The sequence below is a fragment of the Acomys minous genome (assembly GCF_964271855.1).
Source record: "Acomys minous genome assembly, chromosome: 16".
In the NCBI taxonomy this organism is placed as follows: Eukaryota; Metazoa; Chordata; class Mammalia; order Rodentia; family Muridae; genus Acomys; species Acomys minous.
This window is the reverse complement of record NC_140498.1, coordinates 10,043,868-10,062,262: the sequence shown is the minus strand read 5'-3', so window position 1 is coordinate 10,062,262 and position 18,395 is coordinate 10,043,868. Positions and strand designations below refer to the sequence as shown.

At 40.7% G+C, this 18,395-nt stretch overlaps 1 protein-coding gene and 1 long non-coding RNA gene across 4 annotated transcripts in view; one reads left to right on the top strand and one right to left on the bottom strand.

Moving 5' to 3' along the window:
• ULK2 (unc-51 like autophagy activating kinase 2) overlaps nt 1-18,395 on the bottom strand; it is an 83,224-nt gene that overhangs the window by 40,274 nt on the left and 24,555 nt on the right. For all 3 annotated transcript variants that reach the window (XM_084760870.1, XM_084760871.1, XM_084760872.1), the window contains exons 9-13: nt 17,652-17,710; nt 15,860-15,942; nt 13,980-14,027; nt 11,797-11,885; nt 1,635-1,806 (exon numbers count right to left, since the gene is read on the bottom strand). In XM_084760870.1, the coding sequence (XP_084616996.1) occupies nt 1,635-1,806; nt 11,797-11,885; nt 13,980-14,027; nt 15,860-15,942; nt 17,652-17,710 (451 nt within the window). The remainder of the gene's footprint in view (nt 1-1,634; nt 1,807-11,796; nt 11,886-13,979; nt 14,028-15,859; nt 15,943-17,651; nt 17,711-18,395) is intronic.
• Nucleotides 1-18,395, top strand: part of LOC311585569 — a 138,797-nt gene that overhangs the window by 97,790 nt on the left and 22,612 nt on the right. The window lies entirely within an intron of this gene.

Below are 18,395 nucleotides of genomic sequence, written 5' to 3'. Positions count from 1 at the left end.
AACAAAACAAAACAAAAAGGACTAGTTGTATGACTAGACATGCATCCAGGTGCACATAAAAAAAAAGGAATTAAAAAACCTATCAAAAGACTGTATAACATTTACTTCAACAGAGAAAAGACAAAAATATGTTTTATTTGGATCCAGGTACAGTCTGAAGGATCAAAATATTTATAGGAAGAATATATATTCAGAAGACTGAGAAGCACCAAGGGACTTGATATGTACTTGCATTTTCCTATCTTTATAGTAAAATAGTTTAAAATAAATAAAGCAAAATACTGACATGCAGAAGCAGCATGACATGGTGGGTGACTTGAGTTTTTGAAGTAAAAATCTGTTTGAAATATTTCGTAAATTTAAAAGTTTTTTAAAAGATTTATTTATTATTATGTATACAGTATCTGCCTGCATGTACATCTACAGGCCAGAAGAGGGCATCAGATCACATTACAGATGATTGTGAGCCACCATATGATTGCTGGGAATTGAACTCAGGAACTCCAGAAAAGCAATCAGTGCACATAACCTCTAAGACATCTCTCCAGCTCGAACTTTAAAAGTTTTAATTACAGCTGGGCAGTGCTGGCACATGCCTTTAATCCCAGCACTTGGGAGGCAGAGGCAGGCAGATTGTTGTGAGTTCGAGGCCAGCCTGGTCTACAAAGCAAGTCCAGGATAGTCAAGGCTACACAGAGAAACCCTGTCTCAAAAAACAAAAACAACAACAACAAAAAGTTTTAATTACTTCTAGTAAAGAAATAAAACCACCACACTACAGGATGATATTTAAAGGTAACTCCTAGTTTTTACAGCCCTGATACTAAACTGCACACAGACACTTGTTGTGTTTCGTGTTTTCCTTTTCCAGTTGTTCAGGCTGGGAACTATGCAAATGCAAGCGCAAGCACAGTGCCTGGTAGCCACACCTAGTAGCTAAGCAGCTAAGTAGACCTAACGCAGGCCTCTCCTACACAGGCAGTGCCAAATCCCTAGTTCCCCTGACCTTAGTCCCTTCACAGACACATCAAGGCTGCGTGCTGTCAGCAGCTCTGCCTGCCTTCTCTTTTCTGTGGCTTTTCTGGTCCTCTTCACCATTCTGCACAGCCCTGGCTAGTTTGCTTCACCTGGATTCTCTCCTGAATTGACATCCTACAGATCTAAAGCTAAGTATAACCCCAGGACTCAAGAGGCTGACACAGGGAGATGTCAAGTCTGATGTCAGCATGGGAGAATCCTCTCTCAGACCAAAAAACAAAGCAAAACAAACAACAACAACATCAAACTCCTCTGACTTTTACATTTTTTTCTCTCAAATGAATGTTTCCTTTACATCATTTCTTTAAAGATACTTGCTCATTCTGCTGTTTTGGGTTTTTTTTTTCTATTTTTTTTTTCTGTTTGGATGTAAATATAATTTGAGATTTTTAAAAAAACATTTTCATTACCTTTAGAATTCAAAAATACTACGGTATAGAAAATCACTAAGCATATTTTAGAAAAGTAAGTTATAATTCTCAGATTTATAACAACTAAATAAATACCCATTCGTAAGGTGCCCTACAGTTCTAATATAGAGGTTTAAATTTAGTAAGTTAAAAAATATAATGTGTACAAGTAGAAAAGATTCTCACATGAATGGTCTGAAGCGATGTTGTGTGGAACCAAAACAAAATCATCCGTGTCACAAGAAGAGTTCTTGCTACTGTTACTGGCAGAATCTTTGGACACCTGTAGATAGTTAGGAGGACCCAACGGTGGGGAGGATAAGTTTTCTTCCTGAATATGCTGCATATCTGGAAGGGACTAAAATTAACAATATAAAATTAAAACTGTCCTAATAGTCAAATGCAAATCAGAATAGCCTAAAGAATTTCTCTTATAAAAGTGGTAATAAATTTCCATCTAAGATTTCACACACACACACACACACACACACACACACCTACCTCTTTGGAAAATCTTTTTTTTTTAGAAAAGTTTAAAATGTTTGCAAAAAGACTTCTGAAATGTTTCCAAAATGACTCTTAAAAATTTAGCATTTATCACATGTACACATCTAACTTGCTTGAAACTTTGGAAAAAGTGATTTTGTAATCATTTAAACATTCCTAGTCCCAGCTCATGGCCTTGCAAAGCAGCACTAAGTAACTATTTACTTAATGACTAAATATAATATGTCTAGTGACTTTAATTCCATAACACACATAAAAAGTTCTAAACATACTAAAGAAAACATTGTACACAGAAAAGCAAAAGACCAGATTATGTGAAAGAACAGACATATAAATATAGGGAATGTCTGTTAGACTACAAGCTTATGCTCACAGAAAGATTTAGACAACCTTATAAGCATGAGTGTGTTCCTTTAATTTGTTTTTTAAAAGGAGGAGGTAGATTGTCTGTGGGAGATAGGACAAGAAAGGAAGACAAGTATAAATTGCATTTAAATGACAATTTAGGCATAAACTGCTGTTTCTTTTGGTAGCTGCCAAGCTCAGAGACTCTAGTGATAACTCTACTGAAATGCCCTGACTATATGATGGTTCTAAAACACTCAGTTTTATAACTTTTAACTTATAAGTCTCTATGATCTTGTTTAATCTTGGTATTTCAGAAAAGGAAAAAACAAACAAACAAAAAAACCTACATCATGCTCTTTAAACCCAAGCTTTAAATCCCCAATTCACTTCTGCTGAGACTTTAAATATCACTTGAAGTGAAATAAATCTCAAAAGCACTTTACCACATCTGTTTGTAAGTGTATAAGTGTGCGTGCACACTTGGGAATGTGTTGTAAGAGTGTGCACAAGAGCATGTGTATCAAGAGACCAAAGATCGGCCTCTAATGCTGCTCCCCAAGAGACGTTCACAGCCGTCCTGAACTACGTAAGCCAGACGGCCTTGAACTTACAGCTGTGTGTTTATATAGAGACGAAGAGGGCCTCGGTGATGGAGGAGCCCCATTCTGCCTGGCGCAAGTTGCTGGTGAATGCTTAGTGTGTCCCAAGTAATGGAGGACTCTATCCGCCTCTGTCTGGACACATCTTTCCTCTCCAACACCTACCCTGCAGATGCCAAGAAGGACAAGGAAGCTGAAAGCTAGCAAGACGAAATTTGCTTGGTTTCAACAAAGAAAAGCTCAATATGATGAGCAGAATCTCAAGGAGCAGCAGAAGAAAAAAAACCTCAAGCTGTAAATAAGATGTATACAGCTTAAATATTGGTCAACAGGGTGAAGAGATATACATACGGTTTTTCTCCGTGGTGGAATCAGCACAGAATCCTGATTTAATCAGAGAGAGAGCTCTCCCAGTGGGTAAGTATGGTCAGGTCTTCTGTGTTGAACCTCAAAGTGAAATTTCTACCACAGTAGATGACTGTAGCTCAGCCTATATATTTCTTTTTTGTTTTTTGAGACAGGGTTTCTCTGTGTAGCCTTGGCTGTCCTAGACTCGATTTGTAGACCAGGTGATCTGCCTGCCTCTGCCTCTGAGTGCTGGGATTAAAGACGTGCACCACCACACCCGGCTGCCTATATATTTTTTAAGGGAAGAAGAATTTGGCACCGATGACTCTTATTTTGAACAAAGAGCTCAGTCCAGTCAGACGGGTCTTGAGATGATGGAAAATGAGTTGATTAAGAAACAACATGATGTTGAAGAACTAACGCAAGAACTGGAAGAAATGAGGACGACCTTGAGGACCGCAGGGTGGAGCAGCTACGGGAATGTGAAGTTCCATGAGAGAAAGAGACGGCATTATAACTCAGCTCAGTGCTAGCTTTCAGCAAACAACAAGAGAAAAGGATGAGACAGTGAGAGAATGTTTATAGCTGACAGAATAAAGTCATAACTCACAGATTTAATTTCAGCACTTACAGCATTGACAGTAGCACTGCTGCAGATCTACTGCAGCCAAACAACAGACCCTGACTCAGCAGCAACAGCTGGATGGACGAGACCAAGAGTATCAGGAAAAGGAGAACTTCAATATGCAAATTGCAAAGTTCGAGGCCAGCCTGGTCTACAAGGTGAGTCCAGGACAGCCAAGGTTGAGAGACCCTGTCTCGAAATACCAAAAAATAGAAAGAAAGGAAGAAAAAAAAAAAAGAAAGAAAGAAGGAAAGAAAGAAAGACAGGAAAACATTGAAGCATTGAAATCAAGACTACTAGAAGAGAAAAAACTGCTGAGCTAACGAATAAAGTAACTGCTGATAAATTATTAGGAGACTTACAAGAACAGGTTGCAGAAAGGAACAAGAAAATCAAAAGCATGAAACTCGAACTGTCCAACTCTCAGCAAAATGAACAAAAGTGTTCTGAGGAAATTACGCAGTTAATGGGGACAGTTGAATAACTTCAGAAGAGAAATCTTAAAGATAGTCAGCTGGAAACTGGCACAGTGCAAGGAATGGAGCAAAAAACACAATGGAAATTAGAGCTGCTCCAAAGCAGGGCTGGATGGGAAGCAGAACGTGCATGCGTCTCAGATGGAGGAGCTTAAATCCCAGTCCGAGGGAGACATGGAGAGCACAGTAAGTCTTTTTTTAATATTACAGTCAGTGAAGATCAGTTAAAGTCAACGAATGTGGCAATACACGAACTGAATATACAATTACAACATACTCGGTCTCAAAAGGAAAAACTCAAAGAAGAAAGAGCTTGGGGTGGTTTCAGGAGAAAAGTCAGAGCTACAGAGTCAATTTTAAAAGATCTTTTAGAAGAATTAAGTTTTTTAAGAGGCCAGGTTCGGAAAGCTCGACAAACAGTAGCTGAACAAGAAAGTAAACTGAGTGACACATGCAAGTCCCTTAGCATAGTAGAAAACTTGAAAGCTGAGATTGCTGCCGCCTCTGAATCCAGAAAGGAACTTGAGTTAAAGCACAAAGGAGAGCAGTAGGGCAGTGGTGGTGCACGCCTTTAATCCCAGCATGTGGGAGGCAGAGGCAGGTGGATCTGTGAGTTCGAGGCCAGCCTGGCCTACAAGGTGAGTCCAGGACAGCCAAGGCTGCACAGAGAGACCCTGTCTCAAAAGAAGAGGTTATAAACTATAAGATAAAACTTGAAATGCTAGAAAAAGAGAAGGAAAAAAATGCTGTACTAGACAGAATGGTGGAATCCCTGGAAGCCTAGTTGGAGAGGCTGAGAACACAGCTCCTCTTCAGTCATGAGGAAGAACTTTCCAAACTAAAAGAAGATTTAGAAGCTGGACATTGAATAAATATGGAAAAACGTAAAGATAATCTCAGCACTCACTACAAGCAGCAGACAGACGGCCTTCATTGTTGAGTAGGAAGACGGAATTCATGCACTATGAAACAGACGCTTGTGAATGCAGCACAATCAGTTAACTTTGGACATTTCAAAGCTAAGAGATTTTCAGGACTAACTTGTTAATTCAAAATCAGAAGAAATGACTCTTCAAATCAATGAACTTCAAAAAGAAATTGAAATCCTCAGATAAGAAGAAAAGGAAAAGGAACCTTGAACAGCAAGTTCAGGAGTTGCAACTTAAAACTTAACTATTGGAGAAAATACTGAAGGAAAAAGAGGATGATCTCTTTTTCAACTTGAAACAAAGAATATAGCATTCTTCAAGATGAGAAAATGTTTAAAATTTACACTTGCCTACATGGTGGCATATCCTGTAACCCCAGCACTCTGAGAGGCAGAGACAGGCAGATCTTTGTGAGTTGAAAGCCAGCCTGGTCTATACAGGGAGTCCAGAACAGCCAGGACTACACAGACAAACCCTATCTTGAGAAAAAAAAAATTTATTTTACACTTGTTTGTACCAAGAAGAAAGATTAATTGCCATAAATACTAGCATATGCAAATCAGAAGACTGTAGTGGCAAAAAGAAATAGATATACTTACAAAGGAAAAGAAGAACCTCAGGCAGCAATATATTCATCCAAATGAAGAGATTGGAAAGCAAAAGAGGGCATTTTTGTTTGCTGAAAAGAAATTTGAGCTGGGCATGGTAGCGCAAACCTTTAATCCCAGCAATTGGGAGGCAGAGGCAGGAGGATCGCTATGAGTTTGAGTCCAGCATGGTCTACAAAAGTGAGTCCAGGACAACCAAGGCCAAACAGAGAGACTCTGTCTTGAAAAACAAAAACAAAACAACAACAAGAAAACAAAGAGAGAGAGAGAGAGAAACGTGAAGCTACTATCAAGAGCTAAGACAGGAATATGCTTGCCTTCTCAAGGTAAAAGACAACTTAGAAGACGGCCAAAACTAAACAGCGTTGGAATATGAAAGTAAACTTAAAGCTCTGACCTAAGAGCTCCATTTTCAAAGAGGAAGTCGGTGGTGCAGAAGGGTAAGAATTCTGGCTTTGCTGATGACAGAACTTTCCTATCTGAGCCAATGGAAGTCAGGGAGGTCATTGAAAAACAGAACTAATGGAGAAGCTGGAAGTAACCGAGTGAGAAAAGTTAGAACTCTCAGAGAAACTCTCTAGTCTTCTGAACATTAACCAGAAAGGAACAACAGCAGCTGAGAGACACTGGGTTACAGAAAGAACTGCGGAGTTAAAGCAGACTGTATGCTATAAGAACATACTAACACTAGAATGGAAGTCGGCGAATGCTTGGTGTGAGGAATGTAGCTTTGTTTACATTTCCACAGGAAACAAAAAGCTGTGAATACCACCAAAACCAGTAAAGCTCAGAGCTGAACAAGAGAGATCATTTGAAAACCTTGACCACTGACCCAAAAAGAGCAAAGAAAAGAGCTAGACCAACCACTGCCTTCCCCTGCCAGCCAGAAATGCCTGGACAAGAAACATTCCTCACCTATAATTGACCGGCCTATGAGAGGACTTCTGTCTCCTGCATTATATAGCCACCCACAATGCATAACAACAGGCCTCTGAGCAGGACTTTAAAACAGATTATGCTGAATACCATATGCTGAATGCCCAAGTCGGGGCTCAGGGGTCAAAGGTTCACAGTCTGTAAGCAGACAAGAAGAGACTTCAATGAGGAGCTCCACAACACAGGTGCTAGAAGATAAGATACAGTCCAGGAGTATAAAAGGTTCCGGAAGCGGTACCCAAGTTACAGCAAAGAGAAGCATCGCTGTTAGAGTCTTATCTCAGTTATGGATGTGTTCCTCAGATATCAACAGAATGATCACATCAGATACCTGAGAACCCTGGAAGATACTGGAAAGATTGGAGAAACAGAACTTACAACATCAGCATAGCTACAGGGAACATCCAGGGCAGCTTCAAAATCGCATAATTAGTAGCTAAAACAAATGGCAGGAAACGTGTTATTTATCTTGTGTGCCTGACCTTTTAAAGGATCTCCAGTTGCTAGTCAACTGGCCCTTTGGGAATTCTTAGCTGTTAGAACTGCTTGACCCTATGACCATCAGTGTCAGTTGCCTCCAGGATTTCTGAGAACAGGAAAGGATATAAAAAGCCAGCAGGGGGGGCTGGAGAGATGGCGCAGTGGTTAAGAGCACTGTCTGCCCTTTCCAAGAACCCGGGGTCAATTCCCAGCACCTACATGGCAGCTCACAACTGTCTGTAACTCCAAGATGTGACACCCTCACACCCATGCACATAAATTAAAATGAAAATAAAATAATTAAAAACAAAAAGCCAGCAGAAGCTGAGAGAGACTGAGTAAAATGCAGGGAGAGAGGAAATAAAATAGGGTGAGAGAAGAGAAGGCAGCTGACACAGGAGAGAGATTGAGCAGAGTGAAAAGAGAATAGTTGGGCCAGAAGCTGAGCTGAGCAGAGAAGATACTGTTAGGAGGCAGTTAGAAGAACCCACGAGAGCCAGGCGTGGTGGCACATGCCTTTAATCCCAGCACTCGGGAGGCAGAGGCGGGCGGATCGCTGTGAGTTCGAGGCCAGCCTGGTCTACAAAGTGAGTCCAGGACAGCCAAGACCCTGTCTCAAAAAAACCCAAAAACAAAACAAACAACAACAACAACAACAACAAAAAAACCCAAAAGACAAAAAGCTACACCATTCATCAGCTGTCCTGGAAATAACCATGTAAAACAGGCTGGCCTGGAACTTATGGAGATCCACCTGCCTCTGCCTCCTGAGTTCTGGGATTAAAGGCATGTGCCAGTGGCCCTGATCTTGCTCTTTAAAAATGTATTTATTTTGATTTATGTGTATCATGTGTAGGTACTGTGTGCATGTGTGTACCTGCAGAGGGTCAGAAGAGGGTATCAAATCCACTGGAGTTAAAGTCACAGGCAGTTGTAAGCTGCCAGACACAGATACTGGCAATCTAATTCAGATCCTCTGCAAAAGCTGTGTGTGCTCTTAGCTCTCACTCTCTAGCTCTCTCACCTTGTTTTTTTTGTTGTTGTTGTTTGTTTTTTTTTTTTGAAACAAGGTCTCTTGCTGCAACCTGTGGTAAATCTCCCTAGTCCCACGTCTTCTTTTTGTGTGTCTCATATACAAATGAAAAACTCCTTTGCCACCCCTTTGAACACTCTATAGGTAGTAAAGTGAAAGGAAGATGAAGGAATAACATTACAACCATTAACTACTCTGTTCAAGTCTAATTCTAGCTGAATTTTGAATTCCATTACACAACTAGATCAGAGGGTTAGGTAATCTCACACAACTGAAAGTTAGTGAAATTGAGATGTGATCCAATACCTTACTCTGTAATTTCTTGCCAGTGACTTAGATGAAAACATTCTAATGTCTTTCCCTGCTATTCAAAAGCACCTGCATCCACAGGCACCCTGCCCTCCTTTCTTATCTTGTGTGAAGTGACGCTTCTCCTGCATCCTAACTTACCAGTCTAGCCTGCTCTGTAGTCCATTTCCCTCCTGCTCACGGTACAGATCAGGTCCTGAGATTTTCACTTTCTTTCTAGACAAGGTCTCACTATGTAGCCCTGGCTATCCTGGAATTCACTAAGTAAACCAGGCTGGCCTTGAACTCAGAGAGATCCACTTGCTTTTGCCTCCCAAATGCTGTGACTAAAAGTGTATGCCACTATGTCCAGCTTTGGGGGCTTTTTTGTTTGTTTGTTTTTTTATTTTTTACTACCTCTTCACTTTTAATTTTGTTTTTGCAGGGGTAGGGATAGAGCTGAGGACCTGATGCACACATGCCAAGTGTCTTACACTGGGAGGCAGCCAGCCCTCCTCACTTTTAACGGCATTTGCTGAAGTCATCGATCTTCACTTACTAAAATTCCTCCCCTCACGCATTCTGAACTTAGAAAATAAGGCCGACAACTTGAGGACAAGATCCTGCTTGTGAAAAGTTACATGGTGAACCATGCAAAACTGCTTGAGAAAAGTCCTCAAAGGCAAAGAGAGCCTCCTAGACCTCCTGCTGCTCCTCCTCCGAAAGTATTTCCTCAGGCCCAGCTAGAACCTGAACTCAGGAGCCACCACAGCTCTGGTCTAAGGGGGACAGTGCATGCTGAAATTGGCATTATCCACATAGTACTGGCTTTTCAGGCATGACCATGTAAGAGCAAGTAGGTAATAGAGGTTTTGGGGAAAGTTTAAGAAAGCTTCTAAGGCCCAGGCAATACACAGAGGGGCCAGATTTCCTGCATGGAACTTAGTGGCTGAGGCCTTTAAGGTGAAACTCTGATGAAGCCCAAATTATGCCGCAAACTCTAGATGAAGAGATGGAGCTACAGGGTTTGACATTTGTCCTGACAGCTGCAGCCTTGCTTTGGCTCTTTTCCCTTGGTATCCTCACATTTCTCCTTCCTGAAAGGGAATGGTCGCCCAGGCCATTATATGTTAGAAGCATCAAACACTTTTCTTTCATTTCACAGGAGGTCATAATTAAACTGCCTTGAGTCTTAAAAGACTTTAGAAACAGTGTTTGAACCCTTACACTATGGGGACTTTTAGCGTTGGGTGGGGTGCATTTTGCATTAAGAGCTGACCATGAGCCTGTGGCAGAGTATTATGGTTTGAATGTAAAATGCCCCCCACTGGCTAATGCTTCAACACTTGGGCACTAGCTGATGGTGCTGTTGTGCGAGGTTGTGGAACCTTTGGGAAATGGGGCCTAGCGGATAATGCAGGCCACAGGAGTGGTCTTACAGGTTGCAGCTTGGCTCAAGGCTGTCCCTGCTTCCGAGCTACACAACTGCGAACAAGTTCTTTCCTGTTGCCCCAGCCTTAGGCAGTTCTTGTCACCATATCCTTCCGGTCAAGATGAACTACGTCCCCTTTAAACAGCGAGCAAACAAGCCCTTCTGCGCCTAAGCTTCTTCCAGGTATTTTACCGCAGCAGCAAGAAGAGTAACTAGTATGTCTGGTGTTTGGTTCTCCCACCCCAAGTACTCCAGACAAATACAGAACACACATTCTTTCATCTTAAATTTACAAGCTCCTATGGCACCAGCCAAGGACAATCCGTGCAGTAAACTTCGAACCCCTACCCAGATCTAGCCAATGGACAGGACATTCTCCACAGTTGAGTGGGGAGTGGGGTCTGACTTTCACACGAACTCTGGTGTCCCATATTTGACCACGTCCTCTGGATGGAGAGACCTGGTGGCACTCAGAGGAAGGATAGCAGGCTACCAAGAAGAGACTTGATACCCTATGATCATATACAGGTGAGGAGGTCCCCCTCAGTCACAGTCATAGGGGAGGGGAGTAAAGGGAAAATGGGAGGGAGGGAGGAATGGGAGGATACACGGGATGGGATAACAACTGAGATGTAATATGAATAAATTAATAAAATATATTTTTAAAACTGAAAAAAATTTACAAGCTCACAGAAATGTAATGTAAGCCTTATGAATATATCACTTTTTCTATTTGGTTTATATCTGCAGAGTTATACATGAAATCCTTTTTTAACTTTAAAAATTTTACTTATTTATTTTTAAATTTTAGGTGTATGAATATTTGGCTGTCTCTATGTATGATGAAGGCCAGAAGATGCAAGACCTTCCAGAACTGGAGTTACAAGTGTTTGTGTACTACCATGTGGGTGCTGGGAACTGAACCCCGGTCATCTTCAAGAGCTCTTGCACAGTGCTCTTATCCACTGAGCCAACTCTCTGGCATTGACTTTTTTTCCCTATTTTATTTTGAAGTGTGTGCATGAGTGCTCATGCAAGCATGTAGCTCCCCTATCTTTCTGCCAGAAGTCAAAAACTTCTTATCTACTTGGATACTATGTAAAATACAAGCAGACACAAGAGCCCCCAGGGTGCCTTCAGCTGTGAAAAGTCTTAGGATCATAAGTATGCAATAGGGATTTGGAGGAAGGGTTAGGCTAACATATAGAATAGAACTAGGTAAAGCAGAGAAGAGAGTGGGAAGAAGACATGAACAGACTCAGAGGTCCTCAGGATCAGGAAGCAGCACTGAAACTTGAGAAGACAGAGCCATGAAGGAATTAGCTGAACTTCAGGAGACTAAAGGGGCTTGAGAGGCAGGGCTGGTAATCACAGTGCAGCCAGCAGCACCAAGCTCCAAAGCTATTCCTCCGCTCCTCAAATCCTGTGGAATCTGAACGTTCACAGTGTACTGCAGTAGTTATCACTTACCCACCTCTAATGAACAATTTTTGTTTGCATGTACTACTAACTTCCCATATGGCACAAGAAGGTGGTAGTAATAATCACTGCTCAGAAGAAGAGGGTCTAGAGACAGCATTTTCACTGCAATTACACAGCTAAGAAAGCAAAGGGCCAAAGGCAGAACTACCTGACCCAACTCTGATGCCCTTTCTCCTAAACCTCAGCTGCAGAGTAAATACCCACTTAAGGAACAAAAGCCCTTACTTTGAAATCATTTTTAATAAAACCCAACTTACTGGTGGAGAGGCAAAGCGACATGATGGCGAGCTGCCACAGGAGCTTCCAGGGACAGGGCCAGCATACACAGGCACGGGGACTGGGCAAGCTGGGGAAGAAAACAGTCACAGAAATGCATTTCTCTATACTGGGTTGTAGATCTGTCTATAGGACAAGCTGTCAAAACAACAACAACAACAACAACAACAACAACCTTGTTTTCACCAAACATGTGCATTTACCTATTCATTAGTGCTTTCATAGATGTCGGGGATAGAGATGTAGAAAGATGGTTCAGAGGATAAGAGCACTGTCTGCTTTTTCAAAGGTCCTGAGTTCAATTTTTAGAACTACATGGTGGCTCACAACCATCTATGAGATCTGATGCCATCTATGTAGCTGTACACGCAGATAGAGCACTCATACATAAAATAAATAAATAAATCTTAAAAAAAAAAAAAAAGGCCAGTTGTGGTGGCGCATGCCTTTAAATCTCCAACTTGGGAGGCAGAGGCAGGTAGATCACTGTTGAGTTCAAGGCCAGCCTGGTCTACAAAGTGAGTCTAGGACAGCCAGGGCTACACAGAGAAACCCTGTCTTAAAAATCAAAACCAAAAAAGAAAGAAAGGAAAGAAAGGGGAAAAAACAAAAAGAGGAAAAGAAAGAGTCAGGTTGTGGCGTAGCAGAGGCAGGCAAATCTCTGAGTTCCAGGACAGCCTGGGCTACAGAGTGAGTTCTAGGACATCCATGGCTACAGAGAGAAACCTTGTTGGGTGTGGAGAAAAGGAAAAAAGAAAAATGACTGAGCAGATGGCTCAGGAGATAAAGGTACTTGCAGCCCAAATTTGACCACCTAAGTTCAACCCCTGCAACCCACAGAGTAGAAGAAGTGACCCGAGGTGTCCTTTAGCTTCCACATGTGTGCACACGCACACATACACAAAGTAAATAAGTAGATGAAACACAGGAGCAGTTAAGAGGGTTAGTTTGGTTCCCAGCTCATATATCAGCTGCCTCACAAACACCTAGAACTCCAGTTCCGAGGGATCCAACGCTTCCCTTGGACTCCCTGGGTACCTGCCATCATGTGCACATAGCCACACACAGACACAAAGACATACTTAAAAATAGCAAAGGTAAATAATTTTTAAAGTTTAACTTAAAAAATTAAAAGTTAGGGGCTGGAAAGATGGCTCAGAGGTTAAGAGCACTGTCTCCTCTTCCAAAGGTCCTGAGTTCAATTCCCAGCAACCACATGGTGGCTCACAACCACCTACAATGAGATCTGGTGCCCTCTTCTGGTGTGCATGCAGGCAAAACATTGCGTATATATGATCAATCTTTTTTTGTTTGTTTGTTTGTTTTGGTTTTTCGAGACAGGGTTTCTCTGTGTAGCCTTGGCTGTCCTGGACTCACTTTGTAGACCAGGCTGGCCTTGAACTCAGCAATCTGCCTGCCTCTGCCTCCTGAGTGCTGGGATTAAAGGCATGCACAACCATGCCTGGCAATAAATAAATAAATCTTTTTTAAAAAGTTAACAAAAATGCAGTAGTTAAGCTGGAGAGATGACTTAGCAGGTAAAGGTGCTTACCACCACACCTGACAATCTGAATTTGACCTCCAGGACTCACATGGTAGAAGGAGAGCGTACTCCTACAAGCTATCCTCTGCACATGTATGTACACACACACACACACACACACACACACACACACACACACACTAAAAATAAATCTAAAACATTTAAATAAAAATGCAGCAGTTCCTTCTGGATGTGGGAAAAAAACTGTTGTTGAACAAACACAACTATAGATTTTTAATTTTTTTCTATTAGCTCACATACTCTCTGTAGGTAAACATATGTAAAAATGGGAACACACAGCTGGAAGGTGATGGCGCCTTCTGTAATCTGAAACTCGGAGGCAGAGGCAGGCAAATCTCTTGAGTTTGAAGCCAGCCTGATCTACAAAAGGAAACAGTGTTTCAAAAAACAAATAAACAAAAAAAAAAAATCAACTTACGTGGGTTGGAGCTAGAGTACCAACTGCTCTTCGAGAAGACCCAGGCTCAGTTCCTAGCACCAGCACAGCTCATGACTGCCTGTGGCTCTAGTTCCAGGGGATCTGACACCCTCACATAGACATACATGCAGGCAGAACACCAATGTAAATAAGGAAAAACTAATTATTAAATGTTGACTTACATTTTTTAACTGGAACTTGCTCAAGAAAAGGATGGCTGAAAAACGCTTCTGTAAAGAAATGTAAGAATACAACCTTTAACAAAGACACTTCCTGGGGCTGGAGAGTTGTCTCAGTCACTAAAGGCTAAGGTTCACAACTGAAAGACATTGAATACTGGATAAATTAACCAGTGAGACCACAAAAGAGGCAGAGAGAGATAGAAATATATCAGAGCAAAAAAGAGATTTGGAGTAGTAACTTCAATCCATAGGAATATCAGAAATGGTAAATATATACTATTATTAAGGCACTATATAGATGGTTTTTCTTCTTTCAGTCCTTATAAAAGATATAAGACTATATAACACAGCAGTTAATATGCTGCATTGTTTTTAAATAACATAGATGTGCTGTGTGACAATTACAGCATATTACAGAGGATAAAATGGAATTATAACAGAAACCAAATTTTCTATATTTAATGGAATTCAATTACCATTTATATGAAGTAGTCTGTGATAGGATACCCATCATAATCCCTATAGCAACCATTAAGAAAATAACTAATAAATTTAAAGAAATTAATAAAGCGCTTTAAGTGGTCATTAGAAAGTACCATGATTAATAAATGTCACTCATTGGCTGACATCGCCTAGATTTATCCTCAACGTAGCTCTGCCACATCAGCACTTAGCTGCCCAGTGGCCGTCATGACGCAACCTGTGTAATCAGAGCTCCTCTTCTGCTCCCACAGGCCTGCCTATCTGTAGCTTTCCTATTAATGTAACTGACAGGCCATCCTTTCAGATTCTCAGGCCAAAATCCAGAGTAATCTTTAAGTCTGCTCCTTATCAAGCCATCAGTAAACACTGAAACCCTGCACTGGAAAGGTCCAGAACCCCAACCACTGCATACATTCCTCACTGCTATTACCCCAACATAAGCTGCCCTCCGCTTCCAGGGGAATTCAGTCCCAGCTCTTGACTTTCCTGTCAACATAGTCTGTTCTAAAGAAACAGCCTGATTGATACTTTCCCCTGCTCAAAACCTTGTAATGATTTTTCCATCACATTCTGTCTTCAAGTTTCCTCTTGATCGGATCTCAAGCTTCCATTCACCCTCTCAGTTCAAAGTCTCCCCGCTGATCTTTCCTCTGCCTCAAATTATCCCCTACAGATACCCACAAAACACATTTCAGTTTGATTATTTGTTTGTATGACAGTGAAATGCTTTATTTGTAATTTTGGTTCTCCACTCCTTATCTCCTTTTTTCTATTTTTGCACAGTACCTGGCATTTTCTGATACAACAGGCAATTACACTTTATAATTTATTCATTATCTCTCTTTCTTTCTCTAGACTATACATTATATGAGGACATATATATTTTTTTTTCCCCAAGACAGGGTTTCTCTGTGTAGCCTTGGCTGTCCTGGACTCGCTTTGTAGACTAGGCTGGCCTGGAACTCACAGTGATCCACCTGCCTCTGCCTCCCTGAGTGCTGGGATTAAAGGTGTGTGCCACCACCGCCTGGCCATATATTTTCTTTTACTATTCTATCCCATATTCCTGGAACATAATAAGCACTTGATAAATGTTTATTAAAATAGTCAAAGAAAAAAGACAAACAAGCCCAGTAGTGGTGATGCGTGCCTTTAATCCCAGCACTTGGAAGGCAGAGGCAGGTGGATCTCTGTGAGTGCAAGGCCAGCCTGGTCTACAAAGTGAGCTCCAGGACAACCAAGGATACACAGAGAGACCTTGCCTCAACAAAACAAAACAAAAATCAGAAACAAAAGCAAAATAGACTTTTATTTTTCTGATATCTCTATGCAATCTATATAAGCTTTTCAGCAAACATAAAATTAGAAGATATGCAAAGCTTGACACTATTACTTACCAAAGTCCATTCGATCCTTTTGATTTCTCTGAAGCAAACCCAAAAGGAGATTAGCCAAGTAAGGTGATGTTTCCCTGGGAATACTGAAGTAAAAGACAATGTAAGTGGTGAGTTTAACATGTATTTAACTACATTAGTTTTGCCTTCATTTTTGTACATGAAAAAATATATATATACATTTTCATAGATACTATATCCTAACAAGAAAACCTGATAAAGCTTCATACCATCAAGTGAGAAAAATAAAGGGACTACACTAACTTTAGATAGTTACTAGCAACTAAGCAGATACCTGCATGTGCTCAGCACTATTTTTAGAACAAAGAGCCAAGTCTTTTAAAAAAGACTTATTTATTATTATGTATACAGTGCTCTGCCTGCATGTACACCTGAAGGTCAGAAGGCATCAGATCACATTACAGATGGTTGTGAGCCACCATGTGGTTGCTGGGCATTGAACTCAGAGCCTTTGGAGGAGCAGTCAGTATCCTTAACCTCTGAGCCCCAGCCCCAGAGAGCCAAGTTTTAACACAACTTGTTTTAACAGCTGCTATAAAATTCTCTAAAGAAAAAAAAAAATCTACCAATCTACCAGTTCTGTCTTGAAAAGGGCAAAGCTTAATTAAACACAACTGACAGGGAATACAATTTCCAAAAGCCTGTAATAAAATGGGGAAGAAACTGAGAAGTGGCAAACAGGAATTTACATGTCATGGACTACAAACTAGTAAAAGATTTTAGGGCAAACAAAAATGAGCCAACTTCATTAATGAAGAGAATAATATAAATTAAAATAGCTAATTTGTCTTCTTCCCTGTATGAGGAAAGGTATTCTCTTTATACTGCTGCATCAAACAGGAAAGACCATGGAGAGCTGCACCTGTCTGTCAGTCCAACAATTCTATTTCCAGCAGTTTATTCTAAAAAAAGAAAATACACAGTAGTGTATTATCTCCTACACACTTTTACTAAAGCCTGTTTGTATTAAGCAAAAATGAAAACAACAGGAATATGATTAAATAAAATTGAACATCTAATTTTATAAGACTCTGTGTAGCTACCAAAAAGGATGAACATCCTGCTGAACATCTAAAATATAGAATAAAAACCAAACAAAAGTCAGGCATGATGATGCATGTCTGTACTTATGGCATTTAGGAGGCTGAACTGAGGTCAGCTTGAGAGCCTGAGCTACCCAGCAAGAGCCAATCTAAACACACACATGCATGCACGCGCGCGCATGCGCGCGCGCGCACACACACACACACTCTTTCTCCCTCAAGCATGTGCAAAGAACTCCACAAAGAACGTTTGGAAAAATACACAACTCTTATTATCGCTACAGAATGTCCACAGCCTGGGTAGGAATTACTTTCTGCTTTATGAACCTGTGTCTGTTTGCCTCCACACAAGTAATACATACAAGTTCTGTGATGTCTTCTCTTAAATTTTAAGCTAGGTGGTAGTGAAACACTCCTTTTATCTTGAAAAAAAATTACATTAAAAAATAAATAACAAATAATAGCATTAGCTAGATATTTATGGTGTTAGCACCTTTCTAATTCTCTAATATAATATTACTATAAATTGAAAGAGACTCAGTAACAGAAATGCACAAAACATTGCATTTAAATAAGTAACTGCATTCTCAAATAGTAAACCCACACCAAACAGGAGTGATGGTTAGCCCCCAAAGGTAAGGTAAGAGGACTGTGGCTCTTATTTAAATAAGTAAATAAACAAAAGTTTTTAAGAACATCAAGTGTAATTTAAATGAAATCCAATCACATACCTAGGCATTAAGCTCCGGTTTTTTTCATAAAACATCCTCAGGTCTTGAGGACTATTAGCCTATTTAAGAAAAAGAAAAAGTTACCTTTCTAAATAGAGAGGAGAAAACTCCCGAACCCCTAATTAGCACTCATGTTCCTACTGTAGAACGCACATGGATGCTGAATCTGAGTGCCATGGGCTGCTCATGAATGGATTTCTGGGCACAAAAGACTTATAAAATCTCTGAAATTGTATGCAAATTCTGAGTGTCTTGGAGCAATTTACCTTTTCTGAGGTCAGGCCCTCCAAGGACCCTGAAAGAGAAGAGCTGATATTCTGGAGGCTAAAAGACCTACCCAATAAGCACATTACTGTTGTGTATAATCTAGGTTTGTTTTACCTTACGACTTTCAAGGGACTCAAGGACAACACAAGTCCACTGCCAACACTGTCTCTCCATAACAGCAGCATGGTCACAGAGAGGCTGGATTAGCGAATCTGCCTCTGCACACAAACCACACTGGGAATGTGGAGCAAGCTACTTCACCTTGTTACTGACTTCTTTTTATACCATGCTGGGCAAGTAATTTCACTCTGCTACAATTTTCAGGTAAAGTTTAATAAAATTTAAAAATTATAACTTGATAACATGAACTTGAGATGCTGGCATATCCTTTGACAGTTTGCCTCTTAATAGGAAAAGGAGATGAGGAAGAGAGACCCACAGTTTCAATAGTTATTCCCTCTCGCCCAGAGAGCAGCA